Source organism: Erithacus rubecula, assembly GCF_903797595.1.
Source record: "Erithacus rubecula genome assembly, chromosome: 5".
Lineage (NCBI taxonomy): Eukaryota > Metazoa > Chordata > Aves > Passeriformes > Muscicapidae > Erithacus > Erithacus rubecula.
In genome coordinates, this window is record NC_136687.1 from 52333896 (window position 1) to 52347371 (window position 13476).

At 42.0% G+C, this 13476-nt stretch overlaps 1 protein-coding gene across 2 annotated transcripts in view; it reads left to right on the forward strand.

The window, feature by feature from the left end:
- TECRL (trans-2,3-enoyl-CoA reductase like) overlaps positions 1 to 13476 on the forward strand; it is a 57127-nt gene that overhangs the window by 26493 nt on the left and 17158 nt on the right. The window contains exons 3-4 of one of the 2 annotated variants that reach the window (XM_079306281.1): positions 5539 to 5583; positions 6835 to 6938. In XM_079306281.1, coding sequence (XP_079162407.1) covers positions 5539 to 5583; positions 6835 to 6938 — 149 coding nt within the window. The remainder of the gene's footprint in view (positions 1 to 5538; positions 5584 to 6834; positions 6939 to 13476) is intronic. The other variant, XM_079306282.1, reaches the window with a different exon arrangement.

The following is a 13476-nucleotide window of genomic DNA, read 5'->3' on the forward strand; positions in this document are numbered from 1 at the left end:
GCTGTGGAGGCATTAAAAACAACATCCATTTCAGAACTCTGCTGAGATTTTACTAAACAGGGCACACTGGGTCTGCTCTTTCCACTAACTTCTCATAAAAGCATGGATCTAGCTCAAGATCTGCTCCCACTCTTTAAATATTCTGATACACCCTCTCAAGGGTCCTTCTGCCAGGAAAACACAGCTTAGCTGAATGACCCTAAATCCAGAAAGTGGCTTCCCAAGGTCATCCCTGTGCCCTAAATGCTTAGCAAGGGGTGGAAGCAGCACTCACTTGGTAGCCTGACCCTTGAGAGCCCTGCTGGGCTCAGGAGCTCAGCCTGCTGGTACCTGGAGGGGGCCTGGCCAGAGCTGGTCCCTGCACTAGCCCTGGAAAATAGACCCAGGTGGCTGTGCTGGCACTCAGAGGGTCAAAGCAGCAAATCATCTCTTGGCCTGCAGCCAAGGAGGACCTTTGGAGAGAGGCCATGGGAAGAGATGCTGTGGCCCTGCTTGCCCCAGGCTTGCTGCTGAGAGCTGCAATCCTTCAAGTGGGCCAGTCGTTCAGATTGCAGCTCTCAGCAGCTGCCATTTATTACAGTGGAGGCAAGCACAGTAAGTAATCACTTCAGATATTTCCTCTTTTGATCTTGTGGCCAAGATTACTTTTACTGTGGTTTCTCTGTGTGCTTAGCTTTTTGCCATCCTGCTCAGGAACCACTCCAGTGCAATGTTAGCACAATAAATCACACAGACTTTTTTTTTTCTCCAAATAAAAGCAGAAAGCAATAGCTTCCAGTCACTTCAGCATCCTGATTTTCCTGCTGTCAGCTCAGTGAAGCAAGAGTATGCAAACTTCAGCCCTGCAAAGGCTGTGGTTGCTAGCATGGTGATGTCTCTACCCTTGTTTTCTCAGAACACTGCTGCAACCCAGGAAAACAACACCATGCCCACTGTCTAAGGTCACAAACAAGTGACAACTATATTTGTTCAGTGTTTACTTGTCAAGGAAAGACCTCAGCAAGTTTCAAGATATTCTGCCTGTATCTATATATTATGCACAAACCCAGCATACCCACACACACTGAAATGTGAAACTTTCCTAGCAAACTCTTCTTATTGCTACATGGGTCTCAAAAGTGCCATCTGGTTAAGGTCATGGAATGCATCTCAGCCATGCTCAGTTCACATGGGCAAGTGCTGTTCCACTTTTCAGCTCACGTGCAACGTTTTTGTGATCAGATAAGGGAGGCTGGTGCCGCAGCAGTTCCTTGGAAATTCTGCTATTTCTGCAAATTTAAACAGCATGCTGCTGATGATTGATTATAGTAATTTTGTTGTTCATATCACCCTATTCATATCACAGCAGGTATTGCTTGTAATTATTAAGGCTATTTGTTATTAGAGATGCATGGGTGGTGAAATACAATGAGAAGCAAACAATTTAACTGGTAATAAAATTAGCTGATGATGGAAAGTCAATCTGCTAATTATCTCCAAATTGTGTCTGTCAGTTGTGTTTTGCATTTCTCAGACTCCTCTCTCCCCAGTAGAATAGTTTGAATAGTTTTGCAGGTCTGCATTCTAAGGAACTGAACTCCTCAGCAAGGGAGGTCTACATCTTGTTGCACCTTTGTTCTCATACAGGCTCACACAATTCCATAAATACTTTGTGACAAATTGGCATTTGATGATGCAATTTACTGCAGAGCAGAGAGTGAAATAATTTTATTTTAGAAGATTCTTTATGAAACTTAATAAAAATTACGTTGACTCCTTAAATTTCATAACTGTTGAAAAGTACCAAGCACTTAGATTTCTTAGTTATTAAATTTTCAAAACACATTGTGATGTTTAAGTGGTGGAGCACACACTAAGGTCAATTTGAGTTCTGTGGATAGAGTACCTCTGGACACTGTTAAAGCTGCATAGAGGCTTTTCTTACTGTCCTTGCTTCCTAGGATTGTCTAATTAGCTGATTCATTTACTGGCATTCTAGTATACAGGCAGTGAAAAAACCAACAAACTATGTGGGCAGCTGGACCAGTGGAACTTGGTTTTCTGTGCATTTTTGTGCAGTGGTATTGGCAGCTGGGCATGGCACTGAGGCTGTCATTTTAGCTGGTATTTGGATGGTTATTTGACAGCACTGCATCTCCTTTTTATAGCCAATATTAATAGGTAATTCCATAGCTGGCTATGGGAAAATTAAAGGTGGCCATCAGTTTGTGTGTGTCCTGTCAGTTTGCTTGTATTTTAATTTCTCTTTTAAATATGGACAGGTACAACAAATAACCCATACAAGATTAAATATTTTTCCTCATATCCATTTTTAAAAAGAGGTTATTAAAAGTAAACATCAAGTTGCTTTCCAAGCAAATATCATCCTGTTTAGAAAAATTATGACGCCTTAAACACCATGGAATTAAAATATTTCAAGTGGGTTTGGTTTTTTTTTTTTTATTTTAAATAAATGTATGGATTTTTTAAAGACAAAGTTGGAAGAAATTCCTGACAGAGAAGATGGGATATGGTCAAAGACTTAAGACCTGTCTTAATTGCTTACACTTCCAGACAAATGGAAGTCTGTACACATAGACATAACTTTGCCTGAATCCTAACAGAATAACTCACAGAACTGTAGAACAGTCTGGGTTGAAATGGATAATCAGAGATCATCTAGTCCAGCCCCTCTGGCATGGTCAGGGACATTCTCAGCTAAATCAGTTTACTCAGTGAAGAAGAATGAAGTTGATGTCACTCAAATTCAAGGAGTTTGTAAATGATTTTCAGCAAAGAAATGGGCAAAGCTTTCAGGTGCCAACATTCCTGCAGTTGGAGGGTGACCATATTGGGGTCTGAGGCAAACAGCTTTCCAGAGAAGGATAAGCCAGCAGAGCAGAAGTAACCAAATAGAGATGGAAAACTAGGAAGACATTTCAACAGCTGTCCAATGATGCTGCAAAGAGGGGAATCAAAGCTGTTTTACATAAATGCTAGAAATGTAATGGATATGGAAGAACCACTATATTGACTAAATTTTTGAGGATGTAATGTTGGCTAAATAGACCTGTGGTTTGAACCACCATGTCCACTTTTATTTTCTGGACACTATATAGCTGCTTTCCCAAGTCAAAGCCAGTCTGGGATATAAGTGAGTTGAAATGTTGTTTTTATAACTTTGTTCCAAGTGTGAAATACATATCCAAACCCATAAACCCTGCTTAGGGGAGCTGCACAGCTCTGCTAACCACAAGGATTATACAGAGACTGTGATCTGCTGTGGATGGGTTCTGATGCACCATCACAATGTCAGAAAGTAAATATTAATGCATGCCTGATCTTAGATGCAACAGGAGGTACAAGAAAAAATTCCATGACCTGTGGTCTTGGATTGCCATTAATCTCTGCAGGAAGCAGCAATGGAAAACGTTAATGAGAAAAAACTGGGAATTAAACACTGTTAAAAACCCTCCAAAACAATCCTGCAAAAGAGAAGCCCTTCAACTTTGGAAGTAAGGGGAGCTCTGCCAGGTGTGGAAGTGCAGAGAGGGCTTCAAGTGCTGCCCACAGCTGCAGCTGTGCCTCTGCCTTTAGTGAGTGTGTGTGCTTACCCTGTCTGGGACTCTCCACAACACTCCTGAACTCCTGCTGATGCCAGATGAAGCTTCCCTGTCAGACAGCCCTGGCTCTGGATGTCCAAGAGAGCCATCAACCCCTCATTCTGACAGGCAAGTGATAATTAATCCCTCGGTTTGGCTTCTTCTCACTATTTAAAGAAAAGAGAGCTTTCCTGCTATAGGAATGAGAGGAATGTGTGTCTGCTGCAGGCAGGCTGGATTGGAATAGCTCTCCACCCTGCCAAACAGAAATCCAGAGCTGTTCTAGCGAGATTTTTGGAGGATCCCTGTGACAAATAGTCTTAGGAGGAAGGCCAATAATTGGTGACAGGTGGGGCCAGGGTCCCCTTGTGTGGCTGTTACCAAGTGGCGAGCAGAAGCCCAGGAATGTGTGAGATTTCCTGCCTGAAATGAGCCTCATCAAGCTGGGAGAGCAGACTCTTTGTGGGGTCACACTTCCCCCCAGAAAGCAACGCTGGTTTCTGCAGGACCCTGGACAGCTAACACTTGGGAACAGCCTTGCTAAAATCTGCTGGCAGCTAAGACTGAAAGCTTTGGAGATCTCACTCAAACCAACATAGAAATGTGTTTGGACTTTGGCCCCCACTCCATTTAGCATTTCCACTTGACATTAGCTAGTGGCCCCCCACCAACAGTAAGAGCAGGGAAGGACCAGCTAATCCCAGATCCTTCCAGATCCTTCCAGATCCTTCCACACCTTTCCAAGCATGGCTGGAAACCAGAGACACACTGATGTAATAACAAGGTCACTGCAGATGAGCAGCAGCACAGGCACACTTCCATCTGTCTAAATCTTTGAGCATGTTTGAACATAATGGTGTACTGAGGCTAAAGGACTGGAAATGTGGGATGACGTGCTTAAATGCACAACCTCTGTTTGCCCTTGTGAAGATTATGAGCCATACCTAAAAGAGCATTACCACAGGAGTGGGTAAATTGACTTTTATTGAAACATAGTGTAATGTGAAGGGGGGAGCTGGGGGGAAGATTCCAATTTAACACAAATACATTGCATTTCAGGCTCCCAAATAACTATTGATATCTGCTGTCCTGGAGCAAATCATATCTTCCCTGACAAGTCAGACAGCTGCTCCTTCTCTATCTTCTCTTTGTTATCTTTAATAGCCATGGATTGTTGTGGTACCTTGAAAAAAATGTTTGCAACTTACTTGATGGATGCCTCACCTCCTGCTATTAGCCCTGGTTCATGGGTTCATCTAATGCCTGTTCTTGCCTACAAAAGTCAGACCAAGTGCTTTTGAAATGAGAGTGTGCTGAGTGTCACTGCACAGTGAACCCTGTGTACAGCTCCCTTCCAGCTGGCAGCTGGTGGGGTGAACAAGCTCTCCTCACCATCCTGAAATAAGTTAGGCAGAAACAACCTCCAGCACTCATCTCCAGATCCAGGTCCCTGCTCACAACAGGGCCAGCTTTAAAGTCCTATAGGACTGTTCAAGGTCATTCCCAGATGAAACCTGATTATCTTCCAGGGAATGAGATCCCACAGCTTCTTGGAGAAAATATTTCCATGTTTGATCACAGTCACTGTGAATATTTTTTCTCCATTCAGAGGTATGGGAATATTTGTACCTTAAACACAGAATCATCAAGAGTTGTAAGATATATCTAAAAAAAATCTGACCAGTTTCACATAAACTTTGAATTGAAAAGAAAACAAATCTCCTTCAGGCTATCAACTGTCCTCAGGTGTGCCGAAGGAAATAAAGACAAATGTGGTAGAAATGGCTGGGGATGGTGATACTGCAGCAGGTTCCTCACTTTTCTCTGACAATCTGTGCTTCCCCCAAATGTCAGTCAACACCATTAGTAATCAGCTGAAAAAAACCCCAACCCAAACCTAATAGAAATGTAGCTTTTCTATCATGAAATTGACAGCCATGCTTTGTGATTGGAACAGGTCCCCAGTGGTACCCATCCCGTGTTGGGCTGCAGCTGGAACGCAGTGAGTATTCATATGGCTGAGTCCAGCCACCTCATGTGTCACTAATCCTCTGGCAGATTCTCCTCCTCACACTATTGCTCTCTCTGTATGTGCTATTGGGTGAACTGTTAGTGTATTCTCATTAACTGACATAAATTTTTAACTTATTAGTTTACTCATTAATAAAGGAACTTAAAGGTTTTCATGACCACTGAAATGTTCCAGAATAGAGTGTCTGATCACATAATGAAGACAAGGCAGTTTTAAACCCATCCACTCCCTTCCTTCCCTGGCTGCATTACCTGTTTTAATGCTTGCTCACTGCCTCACTAGAAGATGCAGCTGGCTGCCAGAGGCAGCCTCTGGTCAGTCCACAAGTTCCTGGTGGATGTGACAGTGAAGGATCAAGTTGCCAGAGGCTGTTTGGTGTTTGGTTTGTGTATGGGTAGAATTGCAAAGCCATAGAAAAAAAGGGCTCAAGCACCTGATGGTATTTAGCACTCTCACTGATGTAAACAGTCAACAAATGTATATGGAAAGGGAGATTATACATAAAGAGGAGAGTAAAGAGGTGTTGCAGCCATGGCAACATCCTGTACCAGTGCCTGTTGGATTTTTCCAATATCCAGCTCACTGCCTACATACGAAAAAACAAAAACCAAAAAACCAATTTTTTTTTTCCATGTGTCTGTCTGTACACTCTAGATCCATCAGTATTGGAAGCAGATGCCTCAGAATACTACAAACAGTAATGCAATGCTCAGATACACCTGGTCTGCCTAGGTCAGACAACCAGCAAAGAAATCTTGGATTGTGAGCCTTTGCCCAAGAAGTTGCATTCATCATCAGCTGCTGTCTATTGTAAAACAGCCTGAGAATGCAAATGCTTCAGCAAAACATGCCAGTGAGCGAGAGGCTGTGTAACACAGACTTTGCCATTAGTCTTGCAAGACAGAACAAGAAGTGCTCTGTGGAGCTGTCTGTGTGATTGCCTGGCCTGTCTCTAATGGGCCAGATTAACAGAGACAGCAGAGTACAACCACCACACATTGCTGCCCCGTGTCGTGGCATCCTCATGCTTTTGCTAAAACAGGAAGAGAATAACTCTCATGGGAGAGCTCTAAATTGCTAACCTGGAGAATAAGTACCAAGTCACCAAAATTAATCAGAACCCAAACTGGACCACTAGCAGGGCAGCCTCAGCATTATATTGAGCCCACAGGAGGGTACCTGTTGTTCACACCATCTCCTTTTCCATTTCTGTCACTGCAGATGGGCCCTTTTTGAAGGATTCCATCAGCATCCAAAGCCTTGCTGTCTCCTCCATTGTTACACTGTATTTTACAGACCTGGGTCAGCAGGTCGGTTGGACCACAGTAAGTATGTCCTTGGAACAGTCAGCATGATACATCTTAATGAGCAATGTGTTTTGGCATCAAACTGCTTCAACTTCCTCAGCCTGTGCTTCCTTATGCAAAATGGTGTAATTAGTTTATCAGCACTCAAAACAGAATTAAATGGAGAGCGAGCCAAGTTATCAATATGCTAGCTCTGACTTCCAATTAAAGATTAGAAGGAGAACATAAAAATATTGCCTGGGGAAAAAAAATCAATTTTAAAAAACAGTTTTAGCTTATCTTGGGCTCATATGCCTGTGCAGAACTGTAGCCAAATACATTAATTTGCTGAAAGACTCCTCAGCTTTGAAAATGGAAGGCTATTATAAAGAAAAAATGGATTTCTAGTAATCCTGTTACTAATGCAGGAAAATAATTGGATGGAAATACCTTACTCTTTGTTCAAGCAAAGAACAGTTCTGAGAGGCCAAGGATTCCAGGCAGAAGATGTCCAGCCAGGCTCAAGAGTAAAAACTTTTGAATCTCCTTGTAAAACAAAAGCATTTGCCATAACAACAATACCTGTCTTATGCTGTAGGTAGACCTGGTTTCACTTTAGTTATTTTCCTATATGCAGCTGTTGGAAGGTCAGAGTGCTGAGAAGCAGCACATTACACAATGTGGAATATAGGGAACCCTAATATTACAGGCTCCTTTGGGAAAGTGAGAAGTGAAAGATTACATTCTTTCACAGCCCAAAGACAGAACAGTAGAAGGGTTTGAAAGGACAGTGTAGGAATGGGAGAAGAAGAGATCTTTCCAATATCCTGCAGCAGGCACATGTGGAGGAGCTGAGAGTATTCTCATGATCACTCTGACCAAGCTTTTGCTGCAGTTTGCATGAAGAGCATTAGCTGAAGTAACACACAGCCCTCATCTGTACTTTGGGTAGTGAGATCCTCAATTTCTGCAGTGAGAAACATGGCTAAGACACAACACAGTTTCTGAAAGCCATAAAAGCCATGATAAGACTACTCAAACCACTGATTGCTAGCAATTCCTTTAATGAAGCAAGTGAGTTTTTGCTAGCTGGTATCATGGCTGCTGGCCAAATTATCAGATTCTTACCTCAGGCAGCCCAGAGATCCCACCCTGCTCTCATGGGGGGACTACAAGCCTCTGTCCTTTCTTGGCTGTGCCTACAAGGATGGAGCTTTGAGTGTCAGGTGTTAGAGCAGCTTGCAGGTGATAGCCCCAGTTCCTCTCTCCAATAGGTCACTACAGGCTTGGAAGCATTTCTATGAGACACTTGGAAAGGACATGCTACTTTACAGATCCTTATATATCTGTTGAAATATACACTCAAGGTGGAGGTTACTGCTACAACAGTAACCCTTGATCTGGGAAAAGGCAGCCTCTGGATCAGCTCTATCAGGTCTCATATTCATCCCAGCTGATTGAGATCATGTGCATTTCACTCTCAGCTAATCCTGAGCAGCACAAATCCTGACAGCTTTTAGCTCTTGAGAAAAACAGGACCTGTGTCCATCCTTCTCTGAAAGGATTCAAATCCCCAGGGGGTGACCAGCAGTTTACTCAGTGGAGCTAGAGCATCTCCCAGTGTATGACCTACATGTTTGAGTAGAGGTCTGTGAGTTTGCTGAGGCCTTACCCCATCCTAATTAATGGCCTGCTGGGGCCAGACTAATTAATGCTAGTCCCGTTTCCTTCACGAATCCATCCCATCACCTCTCAACCATGGAATTTCCTTGCAAAGCAAAATTGTGATTACTGCAGCTTCCTGTTTGCTACAATTAAGTAATCTGCAAGAACCTTATTTATTCTCTCTTTTCCTGGTGGTTTATGTAGCCTGAGACAGTAACATAACTAAAGCTTAATATCCCATTATAAATACTGCAGTTATGACCAGGAGTAGGTACTGCAGGCAGTGGCATTTTTTTTATGATTTAATCTGCATGCAAAAAGTTGACTCCATGAGTTTCTGAATATTCATCTTATCTCATTCTACTCCATATTCTAAATTGTCTCCATTCTCAGTGTGAGAAATCTTCTTCCTAGCCATGTCATTTAAACAGTCAAGAGACTTTTATATTATAGCTAGTCTATAGCAATAGAGAAAAGGTTTGCAGAAGACTGTATTCTAGCAACAGCAATTAGAAATGCATTTGTACACAGGATGTGTAGTTTTACTGCCATTTTTACTGTCTTTAGATCTCCTGTGCTCCCATCCCCCTTGATGCTCTACCAGATTTATGCACACAGTGAGGGAGGTTTCTGATTTAAAGGTTTGACATTTAAATAAATAAGGCACAGAATAAAAACATTCTTATCTCACCAGCAAAATGATAGCTTAGGTCTGGACTCCAGAAATAGACACAGAACATGGAGACATGTTGGTTCTCCAGAGGTTGATGCATTGGGCATGGGTCTGTCTAGGGGAACACTCAGCAGAGAGTTGGGTTTTCTGGGGCTCTGTCACCTCACTGGGGATCACACTTGAGGACCAAGAACACCAGTGCTGGGGATTTACACCAAGACAATGACTTCTGGTTTTTAAAATGGGAAAACAGTATTGACCTGCACCTCCTGGGAGCAGCATCCTTTCCAAACATATTGTAAAATAAAGGTGATGCTGCTGTCTGTTCCCAAACAAAGAGTTTGTGTATCAGTAAGTCTGGGAAAATCAAGAAGCTTCAGCTTCCCTTCTGGGGCATGGGCAGTCTCAGATTTACAGTTCTTGTCACTCTCCACCTTGGCAGCTCAAGGGTTTGTTTTCTCATGTTGCCTGCTTAGTCCCTCTGCCAGAGGCTGACACCTTGCAGGAGGGAAGTTTCCTCCTCTTCCTCAGCTTTCCTAAAACACTGTTGCACAGTGACCAAAATAATTTTGGTGTTTTGTGCTGTGAAAGGCCAGACTTCCCCAGGCTCAGGTCACACCACAGCTCTGAGATTGGCTAACCAGTTTTCCAGTTCTAGAGGCTGGAGTTCTCTGATGGACGGAGGAGGACAAACTGGGGTGAGGGATTTGTGATTCTCCTCCATTGGAACAATTATTTGTCAGTCTGTTTTGAGAAATGAAGTCCTTTTCTGAAATAAAACTCAACCTCAGCTGGCTCTTTTAGAAGAAAGGAGGCCCTCAAGGCTGATTTCCAGAATATAATTCAGGGAAAAAACAAAACCTGTTTCTTAGTACCATTAAATTTGTTAGAACTCTTGCTCTACTTTCCCTTCTTTTATATAAAACAAATATTACCTGAAACAAATAATTTACTTCTGCACAGGACTTGCAATTTCTTCATCCTGCCTGGAGGGCATAGTAGAGGTTTGCTGACTGATGCTGCAGAGATACTAATGGGAGCTGAGTTTATAGATTTGTTCTATATGGCCCTGTAAAGATTTTACCTCCAGGGATATATTGAAATTCCCACCACTGAAATGATGGCTTTTATTTTTAATCTCCATGCAATTTTGGGCCTAAGCAGGTTTGACAGACACCTATTTTTGCATAATTGCAACGTGGCATGGTGACTTTTTGAAACATGGCTTTACAGCTAAGAAAACACACTGCTTCTGTAGTGAAAAGAAAAAAGCAACCAGAAAAATCCATTCTTCTGGCTCAAATTCACACTGCTGCTAAAGCTTTGCTTATTTGAGCAATGAATGCAATTTCTGATTTATCAGCTTCTGTTGTCCTGTTGCTACCTGGGCCAGCTATTAAAGGGATCCAATTACAACTGAGAAAACAGCATGGAACTGTAAAAAAAAATATTTTACCTCCAAGCCTGTGAATTTTAGAAGATTAACCCTGGAACACAGTATTTCAGTAAATATTTTTTGTAACTGTGATTTAAAATTAGGGATTGCTTAAGTGCTTTGACTCCTGAGGGCCTTAAAATAGTAAAGCTGGCAGCAGAACTGCTCCATTTCAAATTTCCCAATGAAAAAAGATTCTGCTCAGTTTAGAAATGTAGAGACTAATAATTCTTCAAACCCAGGAGCATCTTTGAAGTCTGAAAACCCACATTTTTCACTAATTGATCTGTTCCCTCCTGGCTGGCAAGCAAATTTATCACCAAGTTAGACATTGTGGAAAATGACCAAGAAGCCAGGAAGCTCTGTGGTTGTGCACAGCAGGAGGACACAGTGGGGAAAGACAATAAGGAGGTGCCCTGTTCTCTCCAGGGGAAAGCAGTGTTTGGTCAGTGTGGTTCTCTCCTCTGGCATCAAAGTTTTTCAGTCCTGTTGGTGAACAGGGGAGCAGCAGTTGGCTCTGATTGTCTGGCACAGCTCAATCCATTGGTCCTGTAAATGTGGAACGATGCCAAGAAGTCTATGAGATTGTGATAGGAAGCATTTTGTGTGGTGAAGGGTTTGGAAAAAAAAAACCACCAAAAAACAGCCAAACTGCTGCAGACTAATTTTCTCCACCTTCTCTGCACTGAGGTTAGACTTGGACTTCCCATGGGGAACAACTTAAGATATTTTCCCTAATTTGGGAAGAGAAGAAGAGACTTCAGTAAAGGTTTATAACCTCACAATGGGATGCAGAAGTACAGACAAAGACAAGGAAAAAGAGGATCTGAGGAGTTTGGAGAAGTGGGAGGACTGGGAATCCCAGAAAACTAGTGGGACAGTGTAAAGATGGAAAGTGTGAGAACATTCATACTATCACAGTTTAGGAAGGAACTTGAGGTCCAGGTAAGGGAGGGAGGTGAAGATTTGTTTGATGTAGCAGGGAATGTCACTGAATGTGGTTCTCAGCAGATACATATCAGGGCTTGCATATTTTGTGGCCAATTCAGACAGAAATAGTTGTGGGATAGGACCCTACAAATTGAATAGTTCTCTCAGGGAATTGTGGATACCTGGGAAACTTAGCAGAAGTGCCAAATAAAAAGAGAATTTGATTCTGTGTGAATCTGTGGGTGGCTTAAAAACAGCTGCAAAAAAGTGCCAAAGACAGAAAAAATGTCAAATGGTTTTTCATAGCTAAGCCTCTTGGATCAATAGATAATTTGGTGTAGAAGATGATCTCCAGGAAAAAAAAAAAAGTCACCATTTCCTTGACAGCACCTTTTATCAGCAATGCAAAGCACCTCTGTTTTTCAGCTCACAGTTTGTACTTGGCAGAGGTTTCTGCCTGAACACACATTAAGTGTTGCTCTACCTTGGTACAGTTGGCCAAGTCTTGAGCTGATCCCAGGCAAAAGCTGTGAACTTTCTAAAACAATGTGACCTTTCACAAAGGTGAACTACACACACAAGATTGCTCTTATTTTTCATTTAATTAAGTCTAATATTTTTCAGCCTCCAGGGTTATCAGGAGAGAACAGCTTGCATTTGCCTGATTTCTTGCCATGGTTTTATATTGTTTGTGCCTTTCCTTGGGCCACATGTACTTTTGGCTCTTTGTTACTGCCCAGTGGTAGCATGAAGTTAACTGATAAGGAAAGAGGAGACCTCTGAAACTGCCCAGCTGGCTGATTTGGATTCCTCAGATGCTGCTTCTAATGATGCAAACAGTGTTGCAATAATTTCTCTTGGTCTCAGCAACAAATGCCACTAGCTCATGATGAACCAAGCCAGAGTGTCAATTTTTCAGTTGCCAAAAGGAATTAGGGAGCTACAAGAAAAATTAATTCTGAGGGTTCTAGTTACTGTGAAGCACAGTGAAGACTGAAAGACCTATGCCTAAGTATTTATAGGAATGCCCTTGAGTTTTTACCCCTTTGAGTGCAAAAAGAAGATAGAGGGAACTCAGTAAACATAAACAGAACAATATGTTTCTTTCAGTTATACATAACTTTATGCTTAAACCCTTCCTGCTACTTAAGGAGCAAAAAGCTGCTTGATGTACAGAGCTGGTAAATGTAGACATCTTCCTATTTGTATTCAGAGTAACTAAGGAGGTTTTGTCAATCTATGCAAATTTGAGCAGTTTTAGTCCCTCTAGAATGCATAAACTCAGCACAATTATTTTGTATGGGGAATTTTGCCCCGTACAGGGTGTGAGGAGAGCACAGAGTGAACCATAGGCTGAACCAGAGTTCAGCACAGTGAGCCAGAGACAGAACCAGTGTTTGAGGGGACCAGGTGCCCCTTTGCCCACCTTTGCCTGATGCTTTGACAAGTCACTGAATTTCTCTATATTTCAGCTTCCAAAACACTGGCAAGAAAATAACAGTATTTTCCACTTTGCAAAGTGCTTTGAAGCATCTGGATGAAAAGCACAGATGAGGTTATTTACAATAACCAGGTGTTCAAAAAGCACCTGTTTACTTATCTACATAGCAAACAATAAATACACATTTTTAAACTATGTACATTGAAAGGCAGATTTCAAAATGCTGTCAAAGACCTGTAAAGATCTGGCAGCAAACCTGAATTCACACTGGTGTTTGGTTACAAACAGAACAATTCTTCACTAAATATGTATTGGTACAAACATATACAAAATACATGTATGTGTGTTCATAAGAATAACATTTGTTAATTTGCAATAATTTTCCATTTTGAGTAAGAAACATGAAATGACTTTCAGTCCCCAGTAGTCTCAG